Source organism: Temnothorax longispinosus, chromosome 6 (assembly GCF_030848805.1).
Source record: "Temnothorax longispinosus isolate EJ_2023e chromosome 6, Tlon_JGU_v1, whole genome shotgun sequence".
NCBI lineage: Eukaryota > Metazoa > Arthropoda > Insecta > Hymenoptera > Formicidae > Temnothorax > Temnothorax longispinosus.
In genome coordinates, this window is record NC_092363.1 from 7,552,199 (window position 1) to 7,577,551 (window position 25,353).

The following is a 25,353-nucleotide window of genomic DNA, read 5'->3' on the forward strand; positions in this document are numbered from 1 at the left end:
TAAGTTTAGAGCTAATTGATATTTTGTATCTTTATTACATTCTACAATAGTTTGATTTGATTGCCGATCTATTTTATTTGCAATTAAATTCGACACGTGCGCAAATATCGATAGGTACTTTACGTTCCATCTGTGAAGTGTCTTTTCTCTTGTTCTCGAGCGGGGAATCTCTTTTTCTTTTCCATGGGTCTTGATGTTGGGAATAAATGAAGGAAGAATCTGAAAGCATAAGAATTGCACATTACGAAAAAATATTGCTTCTTTTTGTCGCTTAAAGGCAAGAGTTTGTAGCGTTATTTTAATATATACCTAGCGAGAAAGAGCGAAAGGGAGCCGTGTCTCTTTGTTTCACGAAGCATCCTGGGTGGATGACGCGTCCGCGTCACGACTCGACGCATTCGCTCCATCCGTGGTGCTTTGTCTCTCCTCGTCATTCGCGTGGCAGAGTTTCCGGTGTTTGTGCACGAAATAGTAACTGGGGAACTTGCAGCCGCAGATCTTGCAGGGATAGTACTGCACGTTTAGATCCAGCAATCTGACCTCCCGTCTATTTCCGCGTGCGGCATCTTGTCGCGACCCGTGATTAACGCTCTCCCTGCCGCCGCCTCCGCCATCGTCGCTGCTGCCAGTCGCCTCGTTGATCCTCGTCGGCAACAAATGCCGTTTGGCGTGCTTCCTGTAGCAGTACTGCGACTTGAAGGTGTGTTTGCAGTAGTCGCAGGTGTAGCAGCCGCCGTTGTTGCTGTTGTTGCTGCCGTCGTTGCTCGAGTCATTGTTGGGGCTACGCGCGTGGTCAGCTCCTCGCGTCGCCGGTCCGCCGTTCTCGTCGTTCTCGCTCGACGGATCCTCGCCCTCCGGCAGCTGGCAACTCCTCGGCGGACGTGTCGGCGCACCGTGTGGTCCGTGCGACGTCGCCGAATAATTCTCGTTCAAAACACGGTGAAAACGCACCGGTCCGTCGCAGCACGCGATGTCGTATACCACGGAAAAGACGGTACTCGTACTGGAAGCCTCCTTCGCGCCCGAGACTCGGGCTCGGCGACGAGACGAACGTGCTCGATCATGCTCCGATATCACGGCCGTATTCTCGTTATCATTGCTGTCGTTGCTACCGCGGTTGCGATTTGATGCTCTGCTGTCGGCGGATGTTATTACACACGGTTTGCGTGGTTGATCGTTAGATGATCTAGCGGAACGATCCTCGACCTCTTCTCCTCGTTGAGTCTCACGTTCTGTCGATCTGTCGCTGTTATGGTGCATGGGCGAGTGCGTCCGCGAAACGGAGGACGGAGCCGGCGAGATCGAGCGCGACGGCGACGGTGCTCTCGTCGCAGAACTCGCCGTGCTGCTGGTCACGGCAAACGCGGTGAACGCGGCCGCGGCCGCGGCCACGAACGGCAGGGTGGACACGGTAGACACGATCTCCGGTGTTCTCGATCTGTTGGAGTTCAATCTCGGACGTTTGTGGTGCGCCGTGGACGGCGAGGACCGCGGCGACTTCGACACCTTGCCAGCGCTGCAAATATTTGCATAATTTTCTATTAATCTTGAAATCTTTAAATAATTCTAATTTTTTAAAGATTTTCTCTTGAAAAGAAATTATTATTGTTATCATTATCAGTATGACGTATTACGTATTTTAGTTATATTATATAGATGTTATTAAAATTTAATGCCATGCGAATTATTTATATTCGAAGTCGAATAATTTAAGTTTACGATTAATTTTTTTCTCAAAAAGAATGCAATTTTTCTTCGGTTCCAAAGGAACGTCATGGCTAAAACGAGATAAAAATTGAAAATCTATTTTTTAAATTCTCTTTTCCCGACAAATAATAAGAATTTCTTGTTTACTGTAGAGTATACTGCCTTGGCTAAATAAAATTTTTTAAGCAATTATGATAACAATATAAATCCGAGTATAAATCTTAAAAGATTAATAAATTTATTGGATTAATCTCATTGCTGCTAAATATCTTGTATAAGATCTCTAGCATGTGAAAGAGATACCAAGATAAGATTATGCAAAAAGATCTGATCACGAACCTGTAATGCGTGCACTGCTCCTGCTTCTCTCTGGGCGCGATAACGCTGATTCCGGGTGGTATGGTCGGTTGCATCAACGGTTGCATCGATGGCGGCAGATGCGACATGGCAGTCGGTGCCGGCGCGGCCGGTGGGTACGCGAGCGGGGTCGTCGGGGGCCAGCAGAGCGGTGGGCCTACTACCAGCCTGCTCGGTATAGGTCGTAGGATGCTGCCGGCGGTCGACCCGGTCGTCGTCGACACAGACGTCGGCATCGGCGGCGTCGGCAAAGACGGCGGTGCCCTCAGCCTCAGCAGTGCGGCCCTGCACTGCTCCAATGCACCCGGCATGTGCAACAAATGCGTCGCCAGCAGCACGCTGTAAACGTTGTCCAGCGTCACCTCCAACCGTCCGGTGTACATATAGTTGAGCAACGGCGCGAACGCTTCTCCACCTAGGTCAGACCGAGAGCCGGGTTACGTTAAACGCGAGTTGATATATACTCCTTTAATTTTGTTTGACTTGAAGGATTTAGCTTGCTAGAAGAGAAATAATTGGTATTCCTAACGTATTGGTATCCGCATGATTTCGCGAATACTTAAGCATTAGAAATTATATTGGAAGATACTTTGTTTATAACTAGAATTTGGTTCACGAATAGTGAATTAAGATACGTAGATTGCTTTTTTGGAGTATCGTGATTTTTATTGACATAACTGTCCGACGAATTGAATTATTTTATTGGAGAACGTTTGCGATACGAGCGGGAAACGCTTTTGTTTGCAAACACTGCAAAAATAGTAGACTTATGTCACTTGTGAAACGGGTGATTCAATTATTGGATTGAATTGAATTGAATTGGATTGAATTGGATAACTATTGGAAAATCCTAATAAGAGATTGGAAGTAACAATGACTGCGCGACCGCTAAAAATTTGTTAATTATTCTCGTCTCGCTGTTGGCTTATTGTAATTATTCGAAAATAATTCTGAAAACATTGTATTTTGTTGTGTCACAAGAACAAGCAAAAAATATTAATACTGACAGATAATTCTTTGGGCACTTAAATTTTACATTAAATACTTTGACAAAAATTAATTTTTAATTAATTTGATTGATTATTTCTAAGTATTCTCAATTTATCTGAAATAAATTTTTTCTCGCATATAGATTTTATAAATAAATCGAGAGAGGATAGTATCACGTAGTCTTCTATTGAACTCGGTTCTCGCGAGAGCAAGACAGCCGATATATCGTTAGTGATCTAATTTGTGATCTGTATTTACCGATGGACGAGACCGACACGGAGGTGACCGGTCGCTGCGACTGTTCGTTGGTCGCCGTGACGGCGACGGTCGCGCAGGCAGGGTCGAAGGGTGAGTTCGTCGACGACGTCGTCGCCGTCGTCGTCGCCGCGCTCGCAAGCAGGGCCTTCAGGTATCCACTGTGAGCCGCGAGGACACCCTTGTGCGCGACAAATTGGTGCTCGCCCTCGTTACCGACTCGCACCACCGTGTCGGGCGGCGAGAACGTGTCCTGAAGACAGGGGTAGCTGGTGCCGGTGACACCGCCACCGAACCACGCTCTGTATAAACCATACATCGTCGTTCAATTCTTTGTGGATCCGATTTACTTGTCCACCGATGTAGAGCCTTGGGTAAAGAATCCTTTAAACTCAATTTTTTCACGAACGTTTAAATTAGAGCGTCTTAACGGCCTTCCTCGACGGGGAGGAATTGCAAACCAATAGGAGCTTTGCGATTAGGACCCTATAAGCACTGATCTGATCGTAGATTGATGTCGACACCAACGTTATTCCCTCGCAAGATCCATAAGACGGAATTAAAGTTGTTTTACGTGTTCCTTTACGATCTGTTAAACGTTTCGCGATTTTTAAGCTTCAGTAACTCGAAGTCCGATCGTTTCTCAGATCGAATGTCTTGAAAATCGTGTCACGATGATCCGAAAGTCACCGATCTCTCACGCGAGATCAGTGCGTATACAAGTCAATCGAGATACCACGATCTTAGATTCGATGCGGTACCGTTCTCGCGAACGCTCTCAGCGCGGGCCGATCTTGCGGCTCTTCGTGATTTGAACGCCGGAACGCCGGCTGGCAGGCACACCATCGTCGCACTGTTTATCAGCTGCGCGTAGACGCGCTCGGCTTTTTCGAGCCAAGCTTCTACCACCTACGCCGCGCCGCGTAGGGTTGGCTCAACCCCCTTCGGAGCGACCGAGAACCGCCCCCAACGAGCGCAGATTGGCGGCATACGTCGCAATCGTGGCTGACTTGCACCTGCGCCCGGAGAATCAGTCTTCTCTACCGCGATACTACAGGATGCGCTCCTGATCGTGCCCTCGTTTCACGCACGATATACGAGAGATGCGAAGAATTCGCAGACTTGGAAAGATCCTGTCGGGTCTCGTTAGAAGGGATGACGATAATTAATCTTTCACAATTAAGCGTCGTTCATCCCGCGATTAATTCCCTATCGAGAACAAAGCCAAGAATTAGATAACAATTGTGCAGATAAATTGCGGACCCTTTCCCCCTTCGAAAATTTTTGCACGAAACAGTTTTGAATAAGACTTGACTTCTACGATCTACATATAGATAACACGTCGCGATGCGAACGCGCGCGTGTATCGTCTCAATTCAGGGTGCAACCATGCTATTATGTCACGCTACGTTATAATTACGAGGCTCGAGATAATAACACGTTTAATTCTACATATTGAAAATCATATGAGAATCTTGAAACTTGAATGCTATTTCTCGTCGCGCGAATGAATATTAATTGATTGAATGTTAATGGATATATTAATAAGAATATTAGGACATATATATATATATTAATAATTGGATAAATATTAATTGATTGCGTACGAAGATTGTATTGGAAGAAGAGCTCGCGATGATAGAAATACCACATTCGAAATATTACATTGTCCAGATATATAATCGCCAGTTAAATCTCTGTTTTTAATCGACGAAGTACTCGGCGATTCATCGACGTTTCTTGAATTAAAGACGAGTTTAAAAACTAGAAATTCTCTTAAGAAAGAAAAAAAATAGTATGTCTAGAATTGTAATCTATCGAGCAATAATCGACGTCGTAATTAAAAAAATATGCATAAAAAATGGATTCTTCTCACGTGCAACGAGAAACAGCATCGCAATTGTGGCGATAAAGGCTGATCTATTTGTCGGCTTCAAATGAGACGTTAAACGCGATGTGGTGCAAACGCGAGTGATAGGAAAAGACGAATAAAGAGAAGAGGAGATAGGAAACGTCTTTCGAGAGCCGACTGGATAATGAGAGGAGAAGAGCGCTCTCGCCTTCCGGAAAACGATCTTTCGCCACGAGATGATGCGTCTTTTGCCGGTCTCTTCCTTTCTCTCTCTTTCTCCCTCTTTTTTCGTTCTCTCTCTTTCTCTCTATCTCTCTATCTCTTTCGCTCTCTTTCGCTCCGAGACCCTCTTGCCTGCGCCTGGCCTGGCCTCTGATGTTTTTCATCAAATTAACTCTCGCAGCATGAGAGAGTACGCGCTTCTCTTCACTCCGCGGCGCCGTGTTTGCATAATATCGTTTATAATTCAGCTCGCGCTGAATTCCACTTTATTCCGGAGCCACGATCGTTCGCTCCGGCCCTCTTCTTCGTTCTTTCCTCGTATACACTCCACCCGGGGAAGGCACCCTGCTCCACCTCTCGCGCGCGCGCTGGGTGCTCGGTACCGCTGCGAGACCACCTTTGCTACTTGTCCTCTCCCTATCCCTCATCTTGTCAGCGGTTTCGGTTTTCATTTACGAGGAAGCCGAACGATATTTGTTCTATTTTTCTTTTTATTTCTCCGGGAGGGAAGTTGATTGACAGTTGAATGGCAGAATTACGATTATCGATGATTAGAATGATTAGAATGATTTTACTTTTTTCGTATAACGGGTAAAATCTTATAGATTCGCTTGTTTTTTATTGCAAGTATAAAAGAGTGTTATATATAGAGGACATATTTTGGAATATCCGTATACTTTTCATTTTTTGTTATAAGAAAATCATTTGTCCGAGCTTGAGTCGATACGATGGCATAAAGAAAACACATCGTTTCCTTTATCTTATTTCGCTTATCTTGGATGACCGTCAGCCAATTCGGTCGCCGATTTTTCGCGATGCGCTCGCGTCCATAAACAAGTCTGATCGTCGTCGGCGAGAATCCAGGGGTCCAGAACGGAGACTCGGCGATTACGCGCATTTCCCAGGAGGCCGTCGTCCCAAACCAGAGCTAACAGAGGCAACACCCCTCCGCGCTTTCCATCCGTCTGGTTGTCGTGTCGACCCCCCTACCGCAACATCGTCGCGATCAGCGAGTATCGTCGAGATTGTCGTTACAATAGCAATCAAACAATGTGGAATACAATAGACAAGTACCTTGAGAGAAGAAAAAGTTCCCTAAACGTGTCACGTGAACGCTTTTCTCGTCAATCGTCTACGCCTTCGCGTAAAGCCCATAACACAAAACGTAACAATAACAGTAACTAACTATAATAATGACTGTAATAATATAAAATAAAAATAGTATAGATGAAAGTTAAACGAGTTATTTGTAAAAATGCCTTCAAAATAATGACAATTATACATATTATTCGCTTTGGGATTATTTCGAAAAGATACGTTTTCGTTTAATTGGCTCGTACGCCATTATCAACGATCACTTTAATCGGGAAAATGGGAATTCGCGCGTATAGGGCCCCGGGACTCCCCGCACCGGAAATAATCGAGGGCGGCGGAAGAGTACACATCGGCGAGGAGGGGGATCCTCACTCCCGGGATCGTCTCTCGAGGAGACGAAAGAACGCTCGCGGTTTAATGCTTCCAACGTCGGTCGAGACAAGCTAAGCAAACACTTTTCGCGATATTACCAGGCCCTGTGCGCGGACTTACCGCATGTTCTCCGCCGCGTTTCTGTAGGAGCTCTCTCGAACCCTCTCCTCACTTCTTGCCTCTCCGGTTTCCTCTCATCTGCCTCATCCTCCTGGTTTTTCTTCGTGTTCTCCTCCGTAAGGAAATAAATCACTGTTTCGATTTATTTATTTATTTGCTATTTTGCGCGTCATCGACTGTCCATAATAGTTTTCTGACAAATGGCATAATTAACTGTACTGGTGTGATAATATAAATTGATGTCAAACTTTTTCTTAAGTCACGATAACATTTTTTTATGCTACATTTATGCGCGTATTTAAGTAACAGTAAGGCACTCTGTTGCGAAGAAGATCGGGAGAACGGAATTATTAGTGATATTTATTGTATCACATTATATGGCGGTATTTTTTTCAAGCTCAATAATTTGATTGCAATGCGCTCTTTGCTTGAAAATTGAATACATTTTCTGGGTAATATAAATTAAAAATGCTTTAGTTGAAATGTCAAATTTATTTACTATTCGCTAAATAAACTTATTTTCAATTGAATAATTTTTTGATAGATTTTTCCAACGAGGTAACGTAGGTATATATGGAAGTCCTCTATTTTAGTAGGAAAAGTTGATGAAAATATTACAAACACGATCTCAACAGAAATTTACGGATAAATCAAGGTACAATTTTTTAGGAAATTGTTATTTTCTTTAGAAAAAGAGTATTTAAGTAAAGTTAAAAAACGAATTATAGCTAATCATAATTTTTATATATTAATGTTTATAAAACTAAGGTATATATACTTCCTTATTAAATTTTTCTACGACGTTTATTTCCTTATAATCGTAGAAGATTCAAGGTTCTTCCCCTCTCTTTTTTCTGTTTGAAATCCAGCAGTATCCTGTTCAGCAGTATCTCTGGATTAATACACCGTGGAGACACGCGAGAGAGCGATAACTCGATAACATGCAAATAAATGTCAGGGGCTTGCTCCTAGATCACATACGTCATAATTAGAGAGTAGTCGTAGTCAAATTGTTGGGAAAATTAAATGCCCGGGGATTCGTTCGTCATGCCGGTCAGCGGGTGGTGGTAGTGATGAGAACGGAGGACGAAACAGGGGCGAGGGGGGTGAAAACCCGCGCGCGCGCACCTGGCACGAGCTAATTAGCGTCTTGATTTACTTAATCCCAATTAATGCTTCCGCTATGCTGTCTCTCTCTCCCTCTCTCTCTCTTCGTGTTCTTGTGTGCACTAGGCGGTAAGCGGGAGCGCTATCGCTCGAATTCGGCACGGGCGCGCGTTTCCGCTCCGCAAATACCGTCGGATTATACACGTGTGAATACACACGGCACGGCTAATGTGCCGAGGCCGTCAGAAACTCCTCCGTGCGCGTATCGCGCGTTCACCTGTACGAATTAACGCTACTTAGCGCTATCGACTCGTCCCGTCCGCTTCTCCGCCGCGGTTATCTGTCCGTTCCGCACAATTGCACGATGGGGCAAAGGGCGTATTTTGCGCATTCGAGACAACAGAGTAATGGAGGAGGCGAAAAGGTTCGTGCGGAACACAAGTCCGAAATAAATTTTTATATATGAGAGAAATTGGATGTGGCAATATTGAAAAGATATCGTGGACATTATTGTGATGCTGTAATTTGCTTGAATTTGCTTGTCGCATTGCCAAAGCTCTATAGAAACGAAGTAAATTTTAATTTTTAATACCAATTTCCTGTTTTATGGTCCACGTCAGGATTTTCAATCCCGTCGACAGTTTTATGTCATTTTATGTCGTTTTCTTATCATCTTTCGTTCTATTATAATAATAATGGCCCACTTGTTTCTCGACGTGATAGTAATTGTGATGTAAAAGATCGAAAGCGTTTGTGCATTATTTTTGAATATCAGAGTATCAAATTGCTAAATGACAAATTCTCGCGGGATGAATTCGCAGCATCGGCATGCGGTAAATCGATATCGCACCATCGTCCATCGGCGGTATACTTTACATTGTTCCCGAGAACATCATGGTAGGCTAATCACCGTAATTCAATCAGCCGACGAGATGTTTTAAAGGGTCGCGCGCCCGCGGGAGGGTGGAACCGACGGTCTCGTCATCAGCGACAGCAACCCCCTCGCTCCCGCTCGCCCACGTAGCGATTGACAGATGTTATTTGCACAAGTAGACCATGATCCAGCCCGGCACGGCTCAAGCGCCACCGAAACGCTACAAGCGATTCCATATTTACATGGCCCGTTCCCCGCTAACGATAATCGCGCAGGTGGCTCGTCAAAGGAGAGAGGGATGGGCCATTACATTGCGCAGAGAGATACAAAGATGCATATTTACACGTTATTTATTCGATGACATTCTTTGCTACAAAAAGATGTCTATAATTGTAAATTACGAGTATAAACTCATTAATCGTCTTGTTACACATTTCAGTGTATTTTTGGCAAGAACATATATTATGCCCCCTTTATTAATTTTTGCGCATAAAATATAGATTTGAATAAATAGTGTAATTTTGTGGAATCGATATTTATAACGAGGACAAAATAGAAGAAATGGCTTAACGCGGTAGGACATATTTTTGTTCACATCAGTACCAGTCAGAAAATACGCATCTTTTTAGGCGTCCCTGATTACGAATCTTTTTAAGCTGCAACGAGGACGTGTTTCCGGCGGAACGCGGCGTTACGGTGAATTTATTGCACGTATTACCGCATCCTCACAACATCGACCGTTCTTTTTGTTCGCCGGATGGTGCGGCGCGCGGCGCGGCGAGAGCGCTGGAGGTTGGAATCGCGAAGAATCGCGGCGCGTGTTTGTTTTTAATCATTCTCGCTGGAGCCAGCGCAGGAGAGAGCGTAAATCTCATAAATACATAAATACAAAAATGTCAGCCTGGAGCGAATTTGCAGCGGTCGGGCCGCCGCGCCGCGGGCGGGCGCGCCTCCCTTTTTAGTCCGCCGTGCGTTTGCTTAAAACTTCTCCGCTTTTTCTCCTCTGAGCAAATCGTGCCGATTGACGCGTTTTCTAAAGCCGAACCGCACAGAGAACGCTAAAGCGCGAGGGGCTTGTTCTCCAAAGAGAAATCGCCTCGTGTCCGAATGGATTTATTTGTTTCTAATTTTTGCGAACACCAAAGATAATCGCGACGCTGTTAAATCCGACACTTTGATGTTTCCCTGTAAAATATAGGAAAACCTGATCAAGCAGTAAAACTTAAAATTGATCAAAGAATCGAAAAAGAGAGGGAGATAGAAAAAGAGGAAGAGAGAGGTCGGTTTCGCAACGGTTTGCACGAGGCCAAAATCAAAGGGAATATTTTATTCGGGGGATGTGGGGAATCCCCGCGAGAAAACGACGCGAGCAAATGTCCTTTCGGGTTTGATTACCCACCAGTTCAGCTGACGATTACTTTTGGCCGATCGTAAAAATTCAATCATTCATCAATTACGCGAAGAAGTCTATACGCTGTTCAATGCATGGCCATTCAGCGCATTGCAATTTCACAGGAGGATGTTAAGAATAATTACACACGCGCGCACACACACACACACACTCACGTACGTGTAATTATGCAGGCTATTCTGCGAGATTGTGGAAAGGAGACGAATTACTCGAATAACGTCTTATTACGGGAGAAAGAAGGAAGTAAAGTGGCAAATTATTCGCGGCATGGCCCTTATGAAATATTCAAATTACCCTTCCTCCATCAACGAACTTAATTAGCGCACTTAGGTAATGTCCCTCGTTCTCGCAGCCACATCTTTTTTTCATTGGGTTTATCGTTTGAGCAGGGTTTGACTTCGGCCACGATGGTTTTTATTTCGCTAACACATTCAATTATCGTGCCTCGATAAATCATTAAAGTATCTTATTGCGAAAAATTTAATTATTTCCTTCTGTCCTAATATCGGATCTTTAAGATCATAAGTTATAAATTTGGTTAGGACAATCACAAGGCCACGCAAACAAAGGCTTCGTCCGTGTTTTGAACTTAATTTGCTCGAGACAGCTCGATATGACGAGTTAATTTGTTTCCGCCTAACATTGGCCGACTGCAATATCCCGATTATCGCGTAACTGCGCATGGGTTCTGTATTCAGAATGGATTCTCGTATAAATTATTCATTACGACGTTTCATCCAGTTTTAACTCTCCTTTACCTACCCGACCCGCTCTCCCGAGATCTCCCCCCGCGTATTACTTTGAGTGTATGGGGAACGAGCTTTGCGAATTATTCCACGTGACATGTGCGTTATATATTCCACAGGTATATTGTATTCGCTTTGTACTGTGGGTCGCTGTTGGTATTGCTCTTGGTGAAACGTACGCTCGAAGAAAAATCTCGTTGAAACGCTGAGGAAGTGATTACTATAAAGAAATGAACGTCATATTTCGCATAAAAATAAGAAAACTCGTCTGATATAAAATAAGAATTTTTTTCTATTACATTTGTTATTCTCTCTCTTTCCCTCCCTCTTTGCCTCAAAAAATTTTTCTATTGAAATCGGAAAATCCAAAACGCTGAAATTTAGGTAATAATAGGAAATATTATTAACATATCAGTAATATGCACCGACTCATGAAGATATTCGAACGTTTTATTAATTAAATAATACTGCACGTATCAAATTTATATATAATCTAAATATTTATGTACCTAAAATAACATGGAATTTACAGTACGCGATCGAATTTAATTTTGTTATTGTCGATCACGTAAATGACAGATCGCGAAAAATCGAGGCACGTTGTACATTTCGCCCGCGTTATTCTCGAACGATCCCGATCGGGCAGCTCGGATGCGGGGGTCCGCGATACTTGGAGATACGCAAATGCGCAAAAATTGCCGTGCAGCATCCTACTTGGCCGGGATTGGCCTGTCGATCGCGGGGCAGGGGCGCGCGAATTACGCGAGAGCGATTTTCTCTCGCTCTCGGGAATATCTGTCAATCAGTGTCGCGAATTCTCACACGGCGTGTTATCCTCTATCCGACTCCCCGGCAACTCTTCCAATCGCGGTATATTCGCTGGGTACTCGCGTCCGCGCTCCGGGCACCCCCCGGCGACCCCCGCTCGCCGCACCGCCGAAGCGTTGCACGAGCGCGACGTCACATTGATAATTCCGTGTCAACAATAATCCCGCGTACGATACAAAAGAGGCGCGGGACGCGCGGCATCGGCATCGGCATCGGCGTGACAGGTCACCGGAGAGCAGACACGCGCGGCATCCGGAGGTCCGCGATTCGCCGCGATGTACGAATTTCGAGAGAGAAAGAAGGAAAGGGAGAGAGCCCAGGAGTATATCGAACGCTAAATAATTGGCGACGCGTCAAGCGACCATCGTTTAATTCCGGATTTTCATCCGTATTTTCGCTGAATTAGATTAATGCCAGAACAACCGCGACGCGATTGCGTGGTCGCGTCTTAATAAAAACGGTGTCAAATTTATTTTTTTATCTTGTCATTCAATCCAGATTTCCGAATTTTTGCAGGAAATGGAGAGATAATTGTACTTCGCTATAAGTAAATATTTCGTAAATTTCACGGAATATACGGAATAAAATGTTACGGAGTGTAGCCTCTCCGAAACCATCGAGCGTAACATCAAATTTTCTTTTAATTTCTTTTAATTTCCTCTTGTCTGATGTTATTATTTTGACATCTTATTTTACAAAGGCTCATCATCTCGCGGGATTATTAGGTGTGCTCGATTTCGCGTGATAATTGTCGACGGGAGTAAATTTACGCAGTATCGCGCAGGGAGGTACGGAACTATCAAAGCGATCTTATTTAGGAGCGAGCGATGCCGACGTTTGCGGGAGGCTAAGAACGAACGTCAGAACTTTTTAATTGGGCGTCCTTAATTAGCCGAGTCCCGAGTAATTATACTGTCTCTCGCTCCGTTTCCGTGCGCCAACCCTCTCCCTCTCCCCGCGCCGCGCCGCACCGCTCGTGTTTTCACTCGGGTTCCTTCCGCGGCTCGTGATTAACTATATTTACTCAATTTCATAGCGGATAAACGCGAGTACATTCTCTAAATAGCTGTCGGCAGCCAACTCCGTTTTGCGCGTTTATTGTCGAATGAGAGTCCCACGAATATCTGATTCTCGTTTGAATTAACGTTTCTGGCCCGTGATTCTGTAACTCGTTATGCGATTTTGTATCGTTATCGTTATGTTGTCGTTGCGCAGGTATACTTTATGGTAAAGAAGCTGCGCAACGATACACAACGAGTTACAGAATCGCGGTCCTGGGAAATGTCGATTTTACTCTAGAAAATATAGATAATGGAAGGATTCACTAAAGTACTTGCTAAAGTACTTGAGATCGAATGCTTCAGTTTGAGCGTTTAATTGAAGCGCGTATAATCAGGGGCATCAAGATCAATCGCAAAGTTCGCGGATGTATAGACATATATGTAAAATGTGTAAAATGCACACTCTTCATATTTTTAAATGATAAGTAAACGATAGAAAATATACATTAATAACATTTTCTAGAGTTCCTGGAATTTCTTTTTTTATTGGAATAATTCACAATCTGGTGTGATTTTAAGAAAGCAAAAAAAAGGGAATACGTTTGAACGAGGGAACGTATTTTTATTTATCTCATTTTTGGCGTCTACACCAGTTTACTAGCGAGCTTCATCGAAATTTCATTTGGCGACTCTAACGACTCGGAATGGCACACGATCGGCCATTATCGCGCCGCGTGCTCGTCGCGTTTTGTACGCGTTCCGCGTATCGCGCACGGGCTAACACGCGGAGCGCCGTGCATTTATATTTCACGGCGGGCCGCAGACACGTTGGCGTTGCCGAATCGCGTCAATAGACCCGGCCCCTTTGACGTTTTAGCGACAGTGCGCGTCATATCGCAATTGCGCCGCGATAGGATCTAACACGCGCGGCGGTGCAGCGGTGCGGCGGTGACGTGTGTGGCGGTGAGCGCATTGCATATGCACCATCTGATACAAGCGTATCGTCGCCTCGTCCCGCTCTCCCGCGTGCGCTTTTATATTTTATTTGATTTTTATCTGCCGTCCCTCGCGGCGTATCAGCGCGAAACACGCGCTCACTCGTTTCAGAAACGTTTTCCCGCTTCGATCGCGCGGGACGATCGCAGGACTTCACCGCGTTACTCGCGAGAGTCGCGAGAAAAGCGAGCGTTTACGGCTACAATTTTGTAAATTTAGTTTATCGAGAATCATTCGGAAAAGGTTCTTCTTGAAAACACCTTAATCAATTTTTTTCTATTCTTCCGTAGATTTTTTTTGCGAGATCAGATTGTCTGTAGTTTGATCTTCTTGCATTCTTCAAAGAAAAATCACTATTTTATATGTCGTTACTCCGTATCTTTCATTATTCCTACGTGTCTTCTACATATCTCTGATTATGGTTTCAGAAGGTGGCAGGCAGATAGGGCCTCACGCTTGCACGGTGTGCCAAAACGTCGTCGAGGGAAGCGCGCATAGCCGCGCGTTACCGCGTAGCCAAGCGTCGCAGTACGGCCTACGGGAGGACCAAGTGCCGCCCGGTGCGCGCGTCTGCAACACCTGCCGTTGCAAGGCCGTCCGAGGACGTTACACCGCCTGCCCGCTGCCGGGCTGTCCGAATCTGAGCAGCTCCAAGTCGAGAGTGAAGCGACTGAGAGCGTTGCCCTCCAAGTGGCTCGACCTGCCGCCGGAGATCCGGGAGCCAATCGCTCAAGAATTCCGTGAGTATTCCTTGCAAAATTTTTATAGAATTCGCGCGCGCGTGTATGTATAGGGGGTAAATCTAAATTTTATTATATAATTATATGCACCACACTGTCTCTTTACATCTCTGTGTCTATGTTTTATATTTTTATCTGAGTTTTATGAAAATACTTGACGAATTGAACTTTGTTCAAGTGCTTATACTTCGTGACTAAACCATCCCGTTTATTTCAGAAATACCGAACAGCGCGACGAAATGCTGCTCGGCCTGCTTCAGCCGAATATCGCGCCGTTTAGCGCCACATCTCGCCGGCGGTACCGAAGTGTCCGAGGATGGTGCCGATGCGTTGTCGCGTCAGTGGACGGACGAGGAGCTCGAGCAGCTCCGCAGGGCGCTCCGGGAACACGGTACCAATTGGCCAAAGGTCGCCGAGCAGATACCCGGCAAGACGAATCATCAATGCAAAAACTATTACTTTACTTACCGAAAGAAACTGAGTCTCGATCAGGTCGTGGCCGAGTATTACGCTTCGTTGGGTGAGGAACGAAGACCGTGTCTGACTGATGAAGAGGAAAGCGGTAGTAGTACCAGCAGCTGCGATGAGCTAGCTGTAAGTGTTTTTCCACGAGTTATTAAACATTATTTTGTTTAAATATATGTTAATTTGAAGTCAGCATTTGAAATGATAAGTATATACATTTACGCGTTAGAAAATATCATTTCGCTATTCTAAATTACAAACAAAATTAGTTAATATTGAATTGTTTTTGGTGTAATTATTAATTTAAATTAATTTTTTAATAAGAGATTGCGTTAAATTAAATATTTTCTATTTACATATCAGTTAGTCTGACGCAATTTTCTCTTCCAGGTTCACGATTCGAGTGACACAGCCAGCGCAGGAAGTCCAACTATGACGAGCAGTAACGCAGCATCGAGTGGTACTACAGCGACATCGTCATTACCGATGTCTTTCCAACGATCCACCGAACAGAAACTTGGCGAGAAACTCTCGGATATATCCGTGGTATCACTCGTGCCACCCGGATCGTCTCATCAGTCTTCCAGTAGCGGAACCGCTACCGCTACATCCGGTGGCAGGGAAGATTACGACAGTTCTGCCACGGTAAGACAAAGCTCTTCCTTTTTCAGGTTTCAGTTTATCCTGCATAAAACATGCATGCAATTAGTCTTATTCTTTGCATTGGCATGTGAAAATGATAAATAAAATGGAGTTAAGAAACAAGATGCAAAACAATGTTTTCGTGCGACAGGACCGTCTGATAGAGGTGCGCTAATTGTTTCAGGAGACAGCGGACGAAGGTCAGGGAGGTGCTGACTTAGATAATGGCAGTGTTGTGGTGACTCTGACAACATCTAGTAGTAATACGACATCGTTGCAACAACAGAGTCAACAACAAAGCCAACATCCACAACCACCACCAATTGTTCATTCGCCACCTTCAACAACGAGTAATTCCAACCCGCTTACTGTTAAGGATCTTATGCTTGGGGTCATCGAGATGCAACTAAAACGTGCGCCGAACTGTCCACCACCCGACGGCGGTGGTTCGTCAGCACCCAATAGCTCTAGCACTCCAACGATATCTAGTATCTTGAAGACCGATCATCGTAACGACATAACGTATGTCCGTGGTTACAAATCGTCATCAAACATGGCGAACACTGCGTTGTCTAATAGAGATACAAATCTAGCAACGCTCTCCGTTGTTTCGGGGCCGCATCATGCTCATCAATCTGCTCCTAGCCCTCAGCAGATTGGTAAGTTTATTAATATAATATCATTATATATAAAATTCTTATATAAAACTTTCTTGCAAAATAATGACTTTATCATATTTATTCAAAATTTATTCTTATTCTTTTGCTCTGTGAGCGTCTTATGTCACTCATGATGATTCATTAGAAAAATTAAATAAACTCACGATATATTTCTTTTCCTTTTAGGCCAGATGCAGGCCACTATTACTCCTTGTCCACCAGCTGTGCCGAGTAGTCAAGCTTCGTCTTCGGACTTGCTGCCTAAGGAAGGTTTGGTCGTTATGCAAGTGCAACAAGCGCTTCGAGAAACGGAAGGCACGTTAGATTTGAGTATCAAAAAACCAAGACTACAACAAGATTACAATCATTCGATGCAACTTCACAAGCCGCCGACGGTCACGCTCTATCGACCGGAACCACCACCGGGCGCGTATTATCATCCTCATGCGCCTCATCCCGAGCAAGGACGTGGCGCGAAAAGTCCATTGATTTATGCTTCGTCACCGCGACCGCAAGCACCTATTACACCCAAGATGAACAAAGTCACCGTACCACCGCCTCATCCGAAGCTATCTCCGAAATTGAGCAGCATGGGCACACCGGGTCACAAGGGTGGCTCCATCACGCATGGCACGCCTGTATCCACGGCGCGTTATGAAGGTCTTTTGCGACAAATGACGCCGCCCGGTAATCCGACAGTTACTGGTGCTCCGAACGCTAATGAACGAGGCGGCGGCAGCGTTGTCAATGCCGGCTCTGCTGTCTCGGGAACGCCAAAAGATACAGGTGGTTCAATTACTCAAGGTACGCCGGTGCTTCCATTCGCGGTAGACAAACGCAGTACGCCCATATACGATTATCATCGTACCATCCGACATTCGCCTGTCACGAGCGGTGGCAATGTTCCACCACCACCACCGGGACAGGGTCCTACAAGTCAGGCGTCGCCTGTGGTAGTGAGCCATGGCGGCAGCCAGTACACTTCTTATTCCACCCCCGGGCGACCGCCACCTAGTTACACGATGGAGCAGCAATTATCCAGCCGGCAGATCATCATGAACGACTATATCACAAGTCAGCAGATGCATGCGCGTGCTCGTGGTAGTAGTAACGCTGGTGGATCTGTTGCTGCTGAGACAACTGTTAAAAGCGAACCGCCACCGCCGTCGTCGTCCACTCTCTACTATACCAGCACGCCTCCTCCATCACAGACACACACGCAGCCGCGACAAGGCGTCATTCAGAGGCACAATCCTCAAAAGCAAATGCACTATCCACCACCGCCACCTGGTTTGGAAGCGTTCTCCAGTTTAGTGGATGTGGCAGTACAGCAACCCAGTCTTCCGGTGCCACATCCGCACGGCCATCCAGCAGCATCCGGTAGTGGTGGTCACGAGGGACTCGGTAAAACAATGGCGGATCGCTTGTTGGCTGACCGTTACGACAATAATCGAGCGTTTCGCGAGCAAGAGATACAGCGGCTACAGGAACATCGTATGGCGGCAATGCAGGCCGCGGAACATAGATTAGCAGTAGCGGCTGCGGCGGTGCAACATCAACGCGACCGAGATAGAGAACGCGACCTCGTTCATCTGCGGGAAAAGGAGGAACAACGTTTGCATCGCGAAAAGGAATTGCAACAGTTGGAGCACCGTCTTGCGATACAGCAGCATCATCAGCAACGTGAAAAGGATCTCCAGCAGCAAGAGCACCGTCTCGCCCAACGAGAGAAGGATATGCATGCCGAGAATGTTCGTTTATTACAGCAAGCCCGGGAAAAGGATATCCAACACGAGCACCGGCTACATCAGCAGCGGGAAAAGGAAATACATCAACAAATGGTAGCGGCTGCTGTGCAACGCGAGAAGGAGCATGAACATCGACTGGCTGTACAACAGCAACGCGAGAAGGAGATGCAGCAGCAGGAGCAGCGACTTGCCATTCAGCAACAACGCGAGAAGGAGCACGCCGAACATCGCTTGGCCGTGCAGCAAGCTCATCGTGAACGGGATTTGGTGCTTCATCAACAACAGCAGCAGCAGCAACAACAACAGCAGCATCAACTTCAGCAGCATATTCAACAGCAACGTATGGAGGCCGAGAGACGACACATGGCGCAACTATACAGAGATCAACAGCAACAACAAATCGATAGAGATTCGTCGAGACTATTAAGCAGCGGATTGTCACAGTCCTCCAGGCTGCAGCAATCTCAGCAGTCTCAACAACAGCAGCAACAGTCGTCATCGTCGTCATCGTCGCGACAGAGTCAATCCTCCAATCAGCCGAACGAGACTCTCACAGCCGCCAGTCTGATTGACGCTATCATCACTCATCAGATCAATCAGAGTGTCGATAATTCTAGTGCAAGCGGATCTTCGGCCAATCAACCCGCGCGTGCGGGCGACCGTCTCTTTCAGGTAGCTGAACATATCTTTATTTTTTCCTCAAGTTCGTTGTACGATACGCTTCATTTTAAGAAGCTTTGCTTTTTGACATTACATGTCACAATCTCATTCTTTTCCGTAAGTTGAATCCGTCTTTTGTAGGGATTTCAACGCGAAACTCAGCAAGAACCTAATGGTATAGCCCATAGTCCCGCTGGTGAAGGTAGCGGCGGTGGAAGTGGAGGAAGTGGCAGCAACAAAGCAATCACTTTCGGCGAACATGTTGATCATGTTGTCTCTAAAGATTATAACACGCCTCATTCGTCGTACAGATCTTATGGGTAAGTCTCCGCGCAAAGCAAGCGCGTCGTTACTTTAGCTCGACATTACAGCTTGCGACGAAAAAATCCGTTCTGTAAAACTACAAATAAAAAAAAGGACAAAAAATTCGAATAGTTTTCTTAACTACAGTGTTGGCGAGTGTATGTCGTAAATAAAAGGAATCTTTTTTTATTTTCTAAACAATAGATATCAAGTTTCCGAAGATCAGTGGAAGAGACGAAAAATTAATGAGCCGGACTCGGTGAAGACCGGAGATGAGCGTCAAATAATACGCGTCGCGCAACAGCAGCAGACGCAGCAGCATCAGTCATCGGGAAAGCAGCAATACCATTCGGTCGAGCCAGTTTCGCCGCCGGAGGCAACTACTAATCATTACGGACGTCGCTTCTACGAATCGAGCACTGCCACATCCACTTCCGGAACTCCCTCCAACAAGCCGCATCAGATATCGCCGTTCGATTATGTGAAGAACAAGATCGTCGAGGTGATGCGTACTGAGGACGACAAGGCCGGTGGTGGCGGCGGCGATGGTGGTGCGGGCTCCGACAGGAACGGAGGCGGTAATTCCGTCGTTGTATCTGAGAAGGATGAAAAGGGGGCTAGTGCGGGAAGTATGGAGAGAAGCCCGTCGAATGGTGGCAACGGAAGCGGCGGCGGCAGCGGCGGAGGCGGAGGCGGCGGTGGTAGTAGCGGAAGTAATGAGATGGTGGTCGACGATGTGGGTGGACCGAATTCAAGTACACGTGAACAACCACCGCCGCCACCCGCGCCTGCAGCTACCACCACGTTCTATCCATTTAGTGCGTTAGGGGTACACACGGGACCACCGCCGGCTCCGCCACCCGCCACAGCCACGTCCGTCTCTGTGACGAAATCGGAACAGATGCAGGCCGAGCCGGCGCCGTTGCTCTCCTCGCAATACGAGCCGCTCTCGGATGAGGATTGATAGTCCTCTATAACCGCTCAGCGTTGTAACTGTTCTTACGCTAAACTGGCATATGCTAGCACGACGATGCACGGCTATTACGGATGCAGAGAAATGCTGTGGCATACGTCTTTTTAGGATACTCGCAGATGATCATCGATTGAAACAATGATTGGTTATATTGGACGATTTATCGACGCTTTACGGGCAATCAGAAGCCACACTGCGTTCTTGTCGGTCGCCAAATCCTAATCTAATTTAAGAGACTTCTTCTTTTTATATATACGCATATAATATGCATATGTAGATATATACATATATATATAAATGAGAATTTGCGATCTCCGGCGAGGTAAGTGGAGAAGTATGATGTTTTAAACAAAGTCCCACACACATATTGTTGTTTTACGAACTCTTTGTAACTTGATTGTATTTTTAGTCAAAGATCATTCCCGCGTTATGCAAAGAGAGGTAAACACACATACATTTACGAAACGAATACTTGATTTTATTTACCTTCTCACGGTGTTGCGCTGGTTTTCAGTTAAATACATAGCGACGAATAGTTTTATCTAATAATTAGTTTTTTGCGATGTATAATTTATAATGTCGATATGGACATTAAAATTATCTGTATAAATATATGTATATGTACACGTCAACGTGGAAAAAAACCTATTACATTTGACCCCCGTGATTTTGATGGGATCCTTTTTTAAAATCTCGCGAGTTAATTGTACAGGTTCGGATTTTAGTTTAGCGAAATTTTATTAACGCGATGATTTCAAAAACATTGTTACATGATCGTTAAGTAACATGTACTCGCCTATACATATACATATTTTTCACTTTTTAGGTTTTTCGATACTCGCAGATGTATATGTGTACGTTAGCGTTTCATTTCGACAAACCGGGATCGGCACTCGATATATATCCATTCTATTTCGTATGTGTACTGATATACCGAGTGCGCGAAGCTTTAGTCGTTCGATCGAGGTGAATTATTATTTTTTACGTTGACTTGGGCTTGATCAGTCCGCAAAAAGACGTCGGTATACGCGCAAGCATTCGATCAGTGAAACATCTAGATCTATATATGTATATCCCATGTTCACAATACAGACGCTTCTTTTGTACATAACTGAAAAAAAAACTATATATATATCGTTAAGCGATAATAATATACAACGCTAATGAAGGCGTGCGTGTTTTTATTTGGAATGAGTCTGTGATGTATCTGGGATTAATAGGTTCAACTGTGTTACATACCAGTGCAAAGCATAGTCTGTAGTTCGAACTGAAGATGAAAGAAAAAAAGAGAGAGAGAGCAAGGGAGATGGAAAGCGCGAAATACGTCGAGGAAAATGCCGTACAACGTATTCTGGCACACGTGGGTAAATACGAGATGGCTAATCGAAATATTCTGGCAACGAGAATCAACTTTCGACGATCGTTCTCATCTTGGTGAGGTGGGTTTGAGAAAACGGGAAAAAAATCGTAACACAAAGTGTATTGTACATAGTATATAGTAGATATTAATTTCTAAGTTGAACAAGTAATATGGCTAGATAATCCGTACGCGCTATTGTATAAGGAGTTTAGGTTTAGTGATGAAATCGCGACGTAGCCAGCATTTAGGAGTTTAAACAGCCACGAACTGATTTCAGGGGAAAAGGACTTTTTCCCGAACTCTACTTATTAAATAAATGACGGCAAAACAAATATGCAGGCGATTAAATTGATGGAATTATCATTCGCAAAGCGAACGTGGATGTAGATTTATTTCAATAACAAATCTGAGAGAGAAAGAAAGTGAGAGAATGTGTACGCTCTGACTAGACTATCACATACACACAATGCGCAACACACACGACACGTAACACGTATCATTTATTATACATACTTTTTTATACAGCCTAATTTTATATTCGTAGCTTCAACTGTTTTGCGATCTGCGCCTTGTTTCTTCGCCATCGTGACACCCGACGAATTCAAACAAACGTCACCGCGAGAGTTACTTCTTTCAATTGCTGCGCCGTGAGCTCACCTGCTTCTGCCAGATTGCGCCTCGATTATATGTATATGTATATTCCGTGTCGTTTCGGACGACTGAGATATCAAGACTACAGAGATTCGCTAAAGACGACTGCCTCCATTCGCACGCCAGCGATCAGACGATTAGCCCTCGTACATGTTGCATTTTTGCTTCTTCTTTGCATCTTCAATACAGCGAGTGTATCCTCGGTCCAGGTATTATTCTCTTTTTAACTTCTTGTTTTTATTTGTTCTCTTACAACCTTTCATAACAAGCGTCTGACAGGAGCAATATGTGATGTGCTACTCGTCGATTCTCTTTATCCTTCGCATGAAACAATTGAAACATGCAACGTAATAAATAAAGAAGAAAAAAAAGTGTTTAAAAATTTATACAATGCTAAATTATTATATTCTAATTATACAAATTATGTAACGTAATTAATTGCTATATTACATAATTAAATGATTAGATGTCATCTTTCTCTTCATTTTTGCTGTTCAAAACGTGCAAAAAGGATTATTACTTCTATGGTTTAAAAACAATAATTTATGCGCACTGAGAATTTTAGTTGTGATGTTTGTACTCGTTCTAATTATATATTGGGCATTTAAATGTCACGTTGAAATTTTACAATCAATTTTTTTTATACAGTCTATAGTTTGATTTGTTTTTTGATGAGAATCGACGAATTTCGCGGAACACTGCACTTGTCACAGAGGCGCGCACCTCCAAGGATTCTTCATTGTACAAAATATAATTATTGAGGTCCTGAAAAAACCGTCGAATGCTTCCGGAGTATAAGTGGAGATGGATATGTATATCGTATAGATAGATGTAACACATGACAGACACATACACACACAAACACACACACATACATACCGAAGCGAATTAATCTAGTTAGCCCGAGGCATGCATAACATTTGCGAACAATAGCGCGACAGCCGTGACTCGATCTTCGTACTTCGTACTTAGAGAAGAGTGTCCTCGGCGTCACGTTTCTCCTCCTCGTATAGTACCTGAGCGACACACAGAGCCCTGCGTTTAGCGATCGCCCCCGTCGTGATGAGGCGCGAGGAGTGGTGCGAGTGATCCAAGTCCGGCACGCGAAGAAAGAAAACCGTCGGAAAGACTTTTTATCGTCTTTAAGCCTTAAGGAATACCTAGAGAATAGAATATTCGCAAGAACTCGGTGTATACCATTCAAATGTCTCTCTTTATCATTACATTTTTCTCACGTGTCTCTGTTACATTGTTCATATAATCTGTTGCATCTCGTTTCACAATAAATTCGTATAAATACTCGCAAGCGCCGGGGAGAACCGCACCACTCTGCCAGATTGAAGATCACTCGCGCGATCGAGGTACGCCTTGACTTCAGGAACAACTTTGAACACACGCGTGTGTAAGGGACGGGTCTGCGTGTACATATAAAGCGAAAACACACAAAAAACAAACATATATACATACACATACAAAGGATCGTTGTGAATTTAAACCCCCGCTCTGTTGGAGAGAAGAAAATCGGCGTGTACATACATATAATGCGTGACATGTAGCGAATACACACCAACTCCTTTTCGTTGGTACATATTTAGAGAGATCTTCAGGGTGTCGGGTCTTTCGTACGGGTCGATTATTCGCAGGCGATTTTCACGTTTCTCAACGAACAGTCATCTAATCTGTTTATTTTTTTTTCAAGCGTTTGATAAAACTTTACACCATAATGAAAAATTAATCATCTTTTATCTTATAAAAAGATTATTATACTTACATGTTACTGAAACCATTAAAAAAAATATATAAATATAAAAATTAAAATATAAAGAAATATTTGAAAATTTTTATTTTATTTATAAATATTTTTTCTTGAAATTGTTTCTTGATTATATATATATATATATTTAGCTATATTTATATAATTATATACATATTATATAATGTAACTGAATAACTTTCTCTAATATATAAATAAATTATGTAATCGTGATTATATTGATAGACATTTTATCATGATAATGAATCAAAGTCTAGAGAACTTGGCTTAGCTGTCTTTAACAAGTGTTTGAAAGAAGAAAAAATTAGATGGTTGTTGTCGCAAAGTCTTCAATTGCATTCGATTCTTCGAGGGAAATCGTCTGTGCGTAAGCAATCTCAGGTACGATGCAGTACTGTAATACAATAGATGTAAGAAGTGGAGAAAGAGAGTGGAACACCGACGACATCTCTTCCTCGAGAATGAAAGAGAGAGAGCGAGAGACGCGTTTTTAGCAGCAAAGATAAGGCGAAACGAATTTCATCGCTGTAACTACCGTACGAGTATCATCTAGATTAGAGAGAGAAAGAGAGAGAGAGAGAGAGAGAGAGAGATTTAGGCGACGTGAAAGCGTAAACGTCGCGTGTATATGTACCTAGACTCATTTGTAACACGTCGAGGAAAGATGATCGACTAATTTGTTCGGTGTGTCTATATCGTTCGATCCCTACGACGTACGCGGAAGACGACAAGCCTGTACATAGTGATATGATAACGCCGAGGTACACACAGCTCCCTCCCGATTGTTGTATCATAATAATATAATATTAATATTAACAAAAAAATAATAATAAACGCATATGGCGCGATCGCAGAATTGTCAAGCTAGGATAAAAGAAGTAAAAGAAAAGGAAGAAAGACTCTATCTATGAAACGTGATTATTATCCACGAAAACACGCTCTGTTAATGCGACTAATTACAAAACAAAGTAACTGAAAATTAATTATAGCGAGCGAGAGCATACCACGCCTACAGTAAAACTACAGATGTAGCATACACGATAATATTATTATCAAAACAGTTCAATGTAAATTGTTATTTTTGTTGAAATAAAAATCACCTCTGTTATAATAAGGAGCATCTCCTCGCTTTCGCCTTTTGATTTCGCTCCGCATCGTTCCTTTCGAACGAGACTGCTGTTCTACCGAAAGAAAAAATTAATACTTGCAAAATACGGGATGAGCGAGAAACAAATTCAAATAAGAAATTTATGTTTTTTTTTCTGCCGATCGTGGGGCCTAGTTGAGAACATTCTTTATGGAAAAATTCAATTGAAGCGAGTCGCGATACTCCATATCAGGATGCAACGTATGTGTATCCCACTTATGAGATGATAATTATCGGATTGATTTCTTTTTCAATCGCTTTATTTTGTTTTATACAAAGCGTATACAAAATATACATA

At 44.0% G+C, this 25,353-nt stretch overlaps 2 protein-coding genes across 15 annotated transcripts in view; one reads left to right on the forward strand and one right to left on the reverse strand.

The window, feature by feature from the left end:
* The window catches only part of Smr (nuclear receptor corepressor smrter), a 77,419-nt gene extending 52,393 nt beyond the window's left edge, over window positions 1–25,026 (forward strand). For 12 of the 13 annotated variants that reach the window (XM_071782116.1, XM_071782120.1, XM_071782111.1 and 9 more), the window contains 7 exons: window positions 14,362–14,673; window positions 14,891–15,267; window positions 15,529–15,783; window positions 15,965–16,439; window positions 16,626–18,859; window positions 18,989–19,167; window positions 19,355–25,026. In XM_071782116.1, coding sequence (XP_071638217.1) covers window positions 14,362–14,673; window positions 14,891–15,267; window positions 15,529–15,783; window positions 15,965–16,439; window positions 16,626–18,859; window positions 18,989–19,167; window positions 19,355–20,114 — 4,592 coding nt within the window. In that variant the 3' untranslated portion in view covers window positions 20,115–25,026. The remainder of the gene's footprint in view (window positions 1–14,361; window positions 14,674–14,890; window positions 15,268–15,528; window positions 15,784–15,964; window positions 16,440–16,625; window positions 18,860–18,988; window positions 19,168–19,354) is intronic. The other variant, XM_071782122.1, reaches the window with a different exon arrangement.
* LOC139815301 (uncharacterized) lies at window positions 6–7,616 on the reverse strand. 2 transcript variants are annotated; one of them, XM_071782126.1, is made up of 4 exons: window positions 6,971–7,616; window positions 2,047–2,479; window positions 310–1,516; window positions 6–219 (listed from the first exon to the last, which is right to left on the reverse strand). In XM_071782126.1, exons 2-3 carry the CDS (start codon window positions 2,445–2,447, stop codon window positions 349–351), a joined length of 1,569 nt encoding a protein of 522 aa, XP_071638227.1. In that variant the 5' UTR covers window positions 2,448–2,479; window positions 6,971–7,616; the 3' UTR covers window positions 6–219; window positions 310–348. The 2 variants fall into 2 exon arrangements, with proteins under 2 accessions (XP_071638227.1, XP_071638226.1); XM_071782125.1 differs by lacking the exon at window positions 6,971–7,616 and adding an exon at window positions 3,313–6,577.
* Window positions 25,027–25,353: the final 327 nt, after the last annotated feature.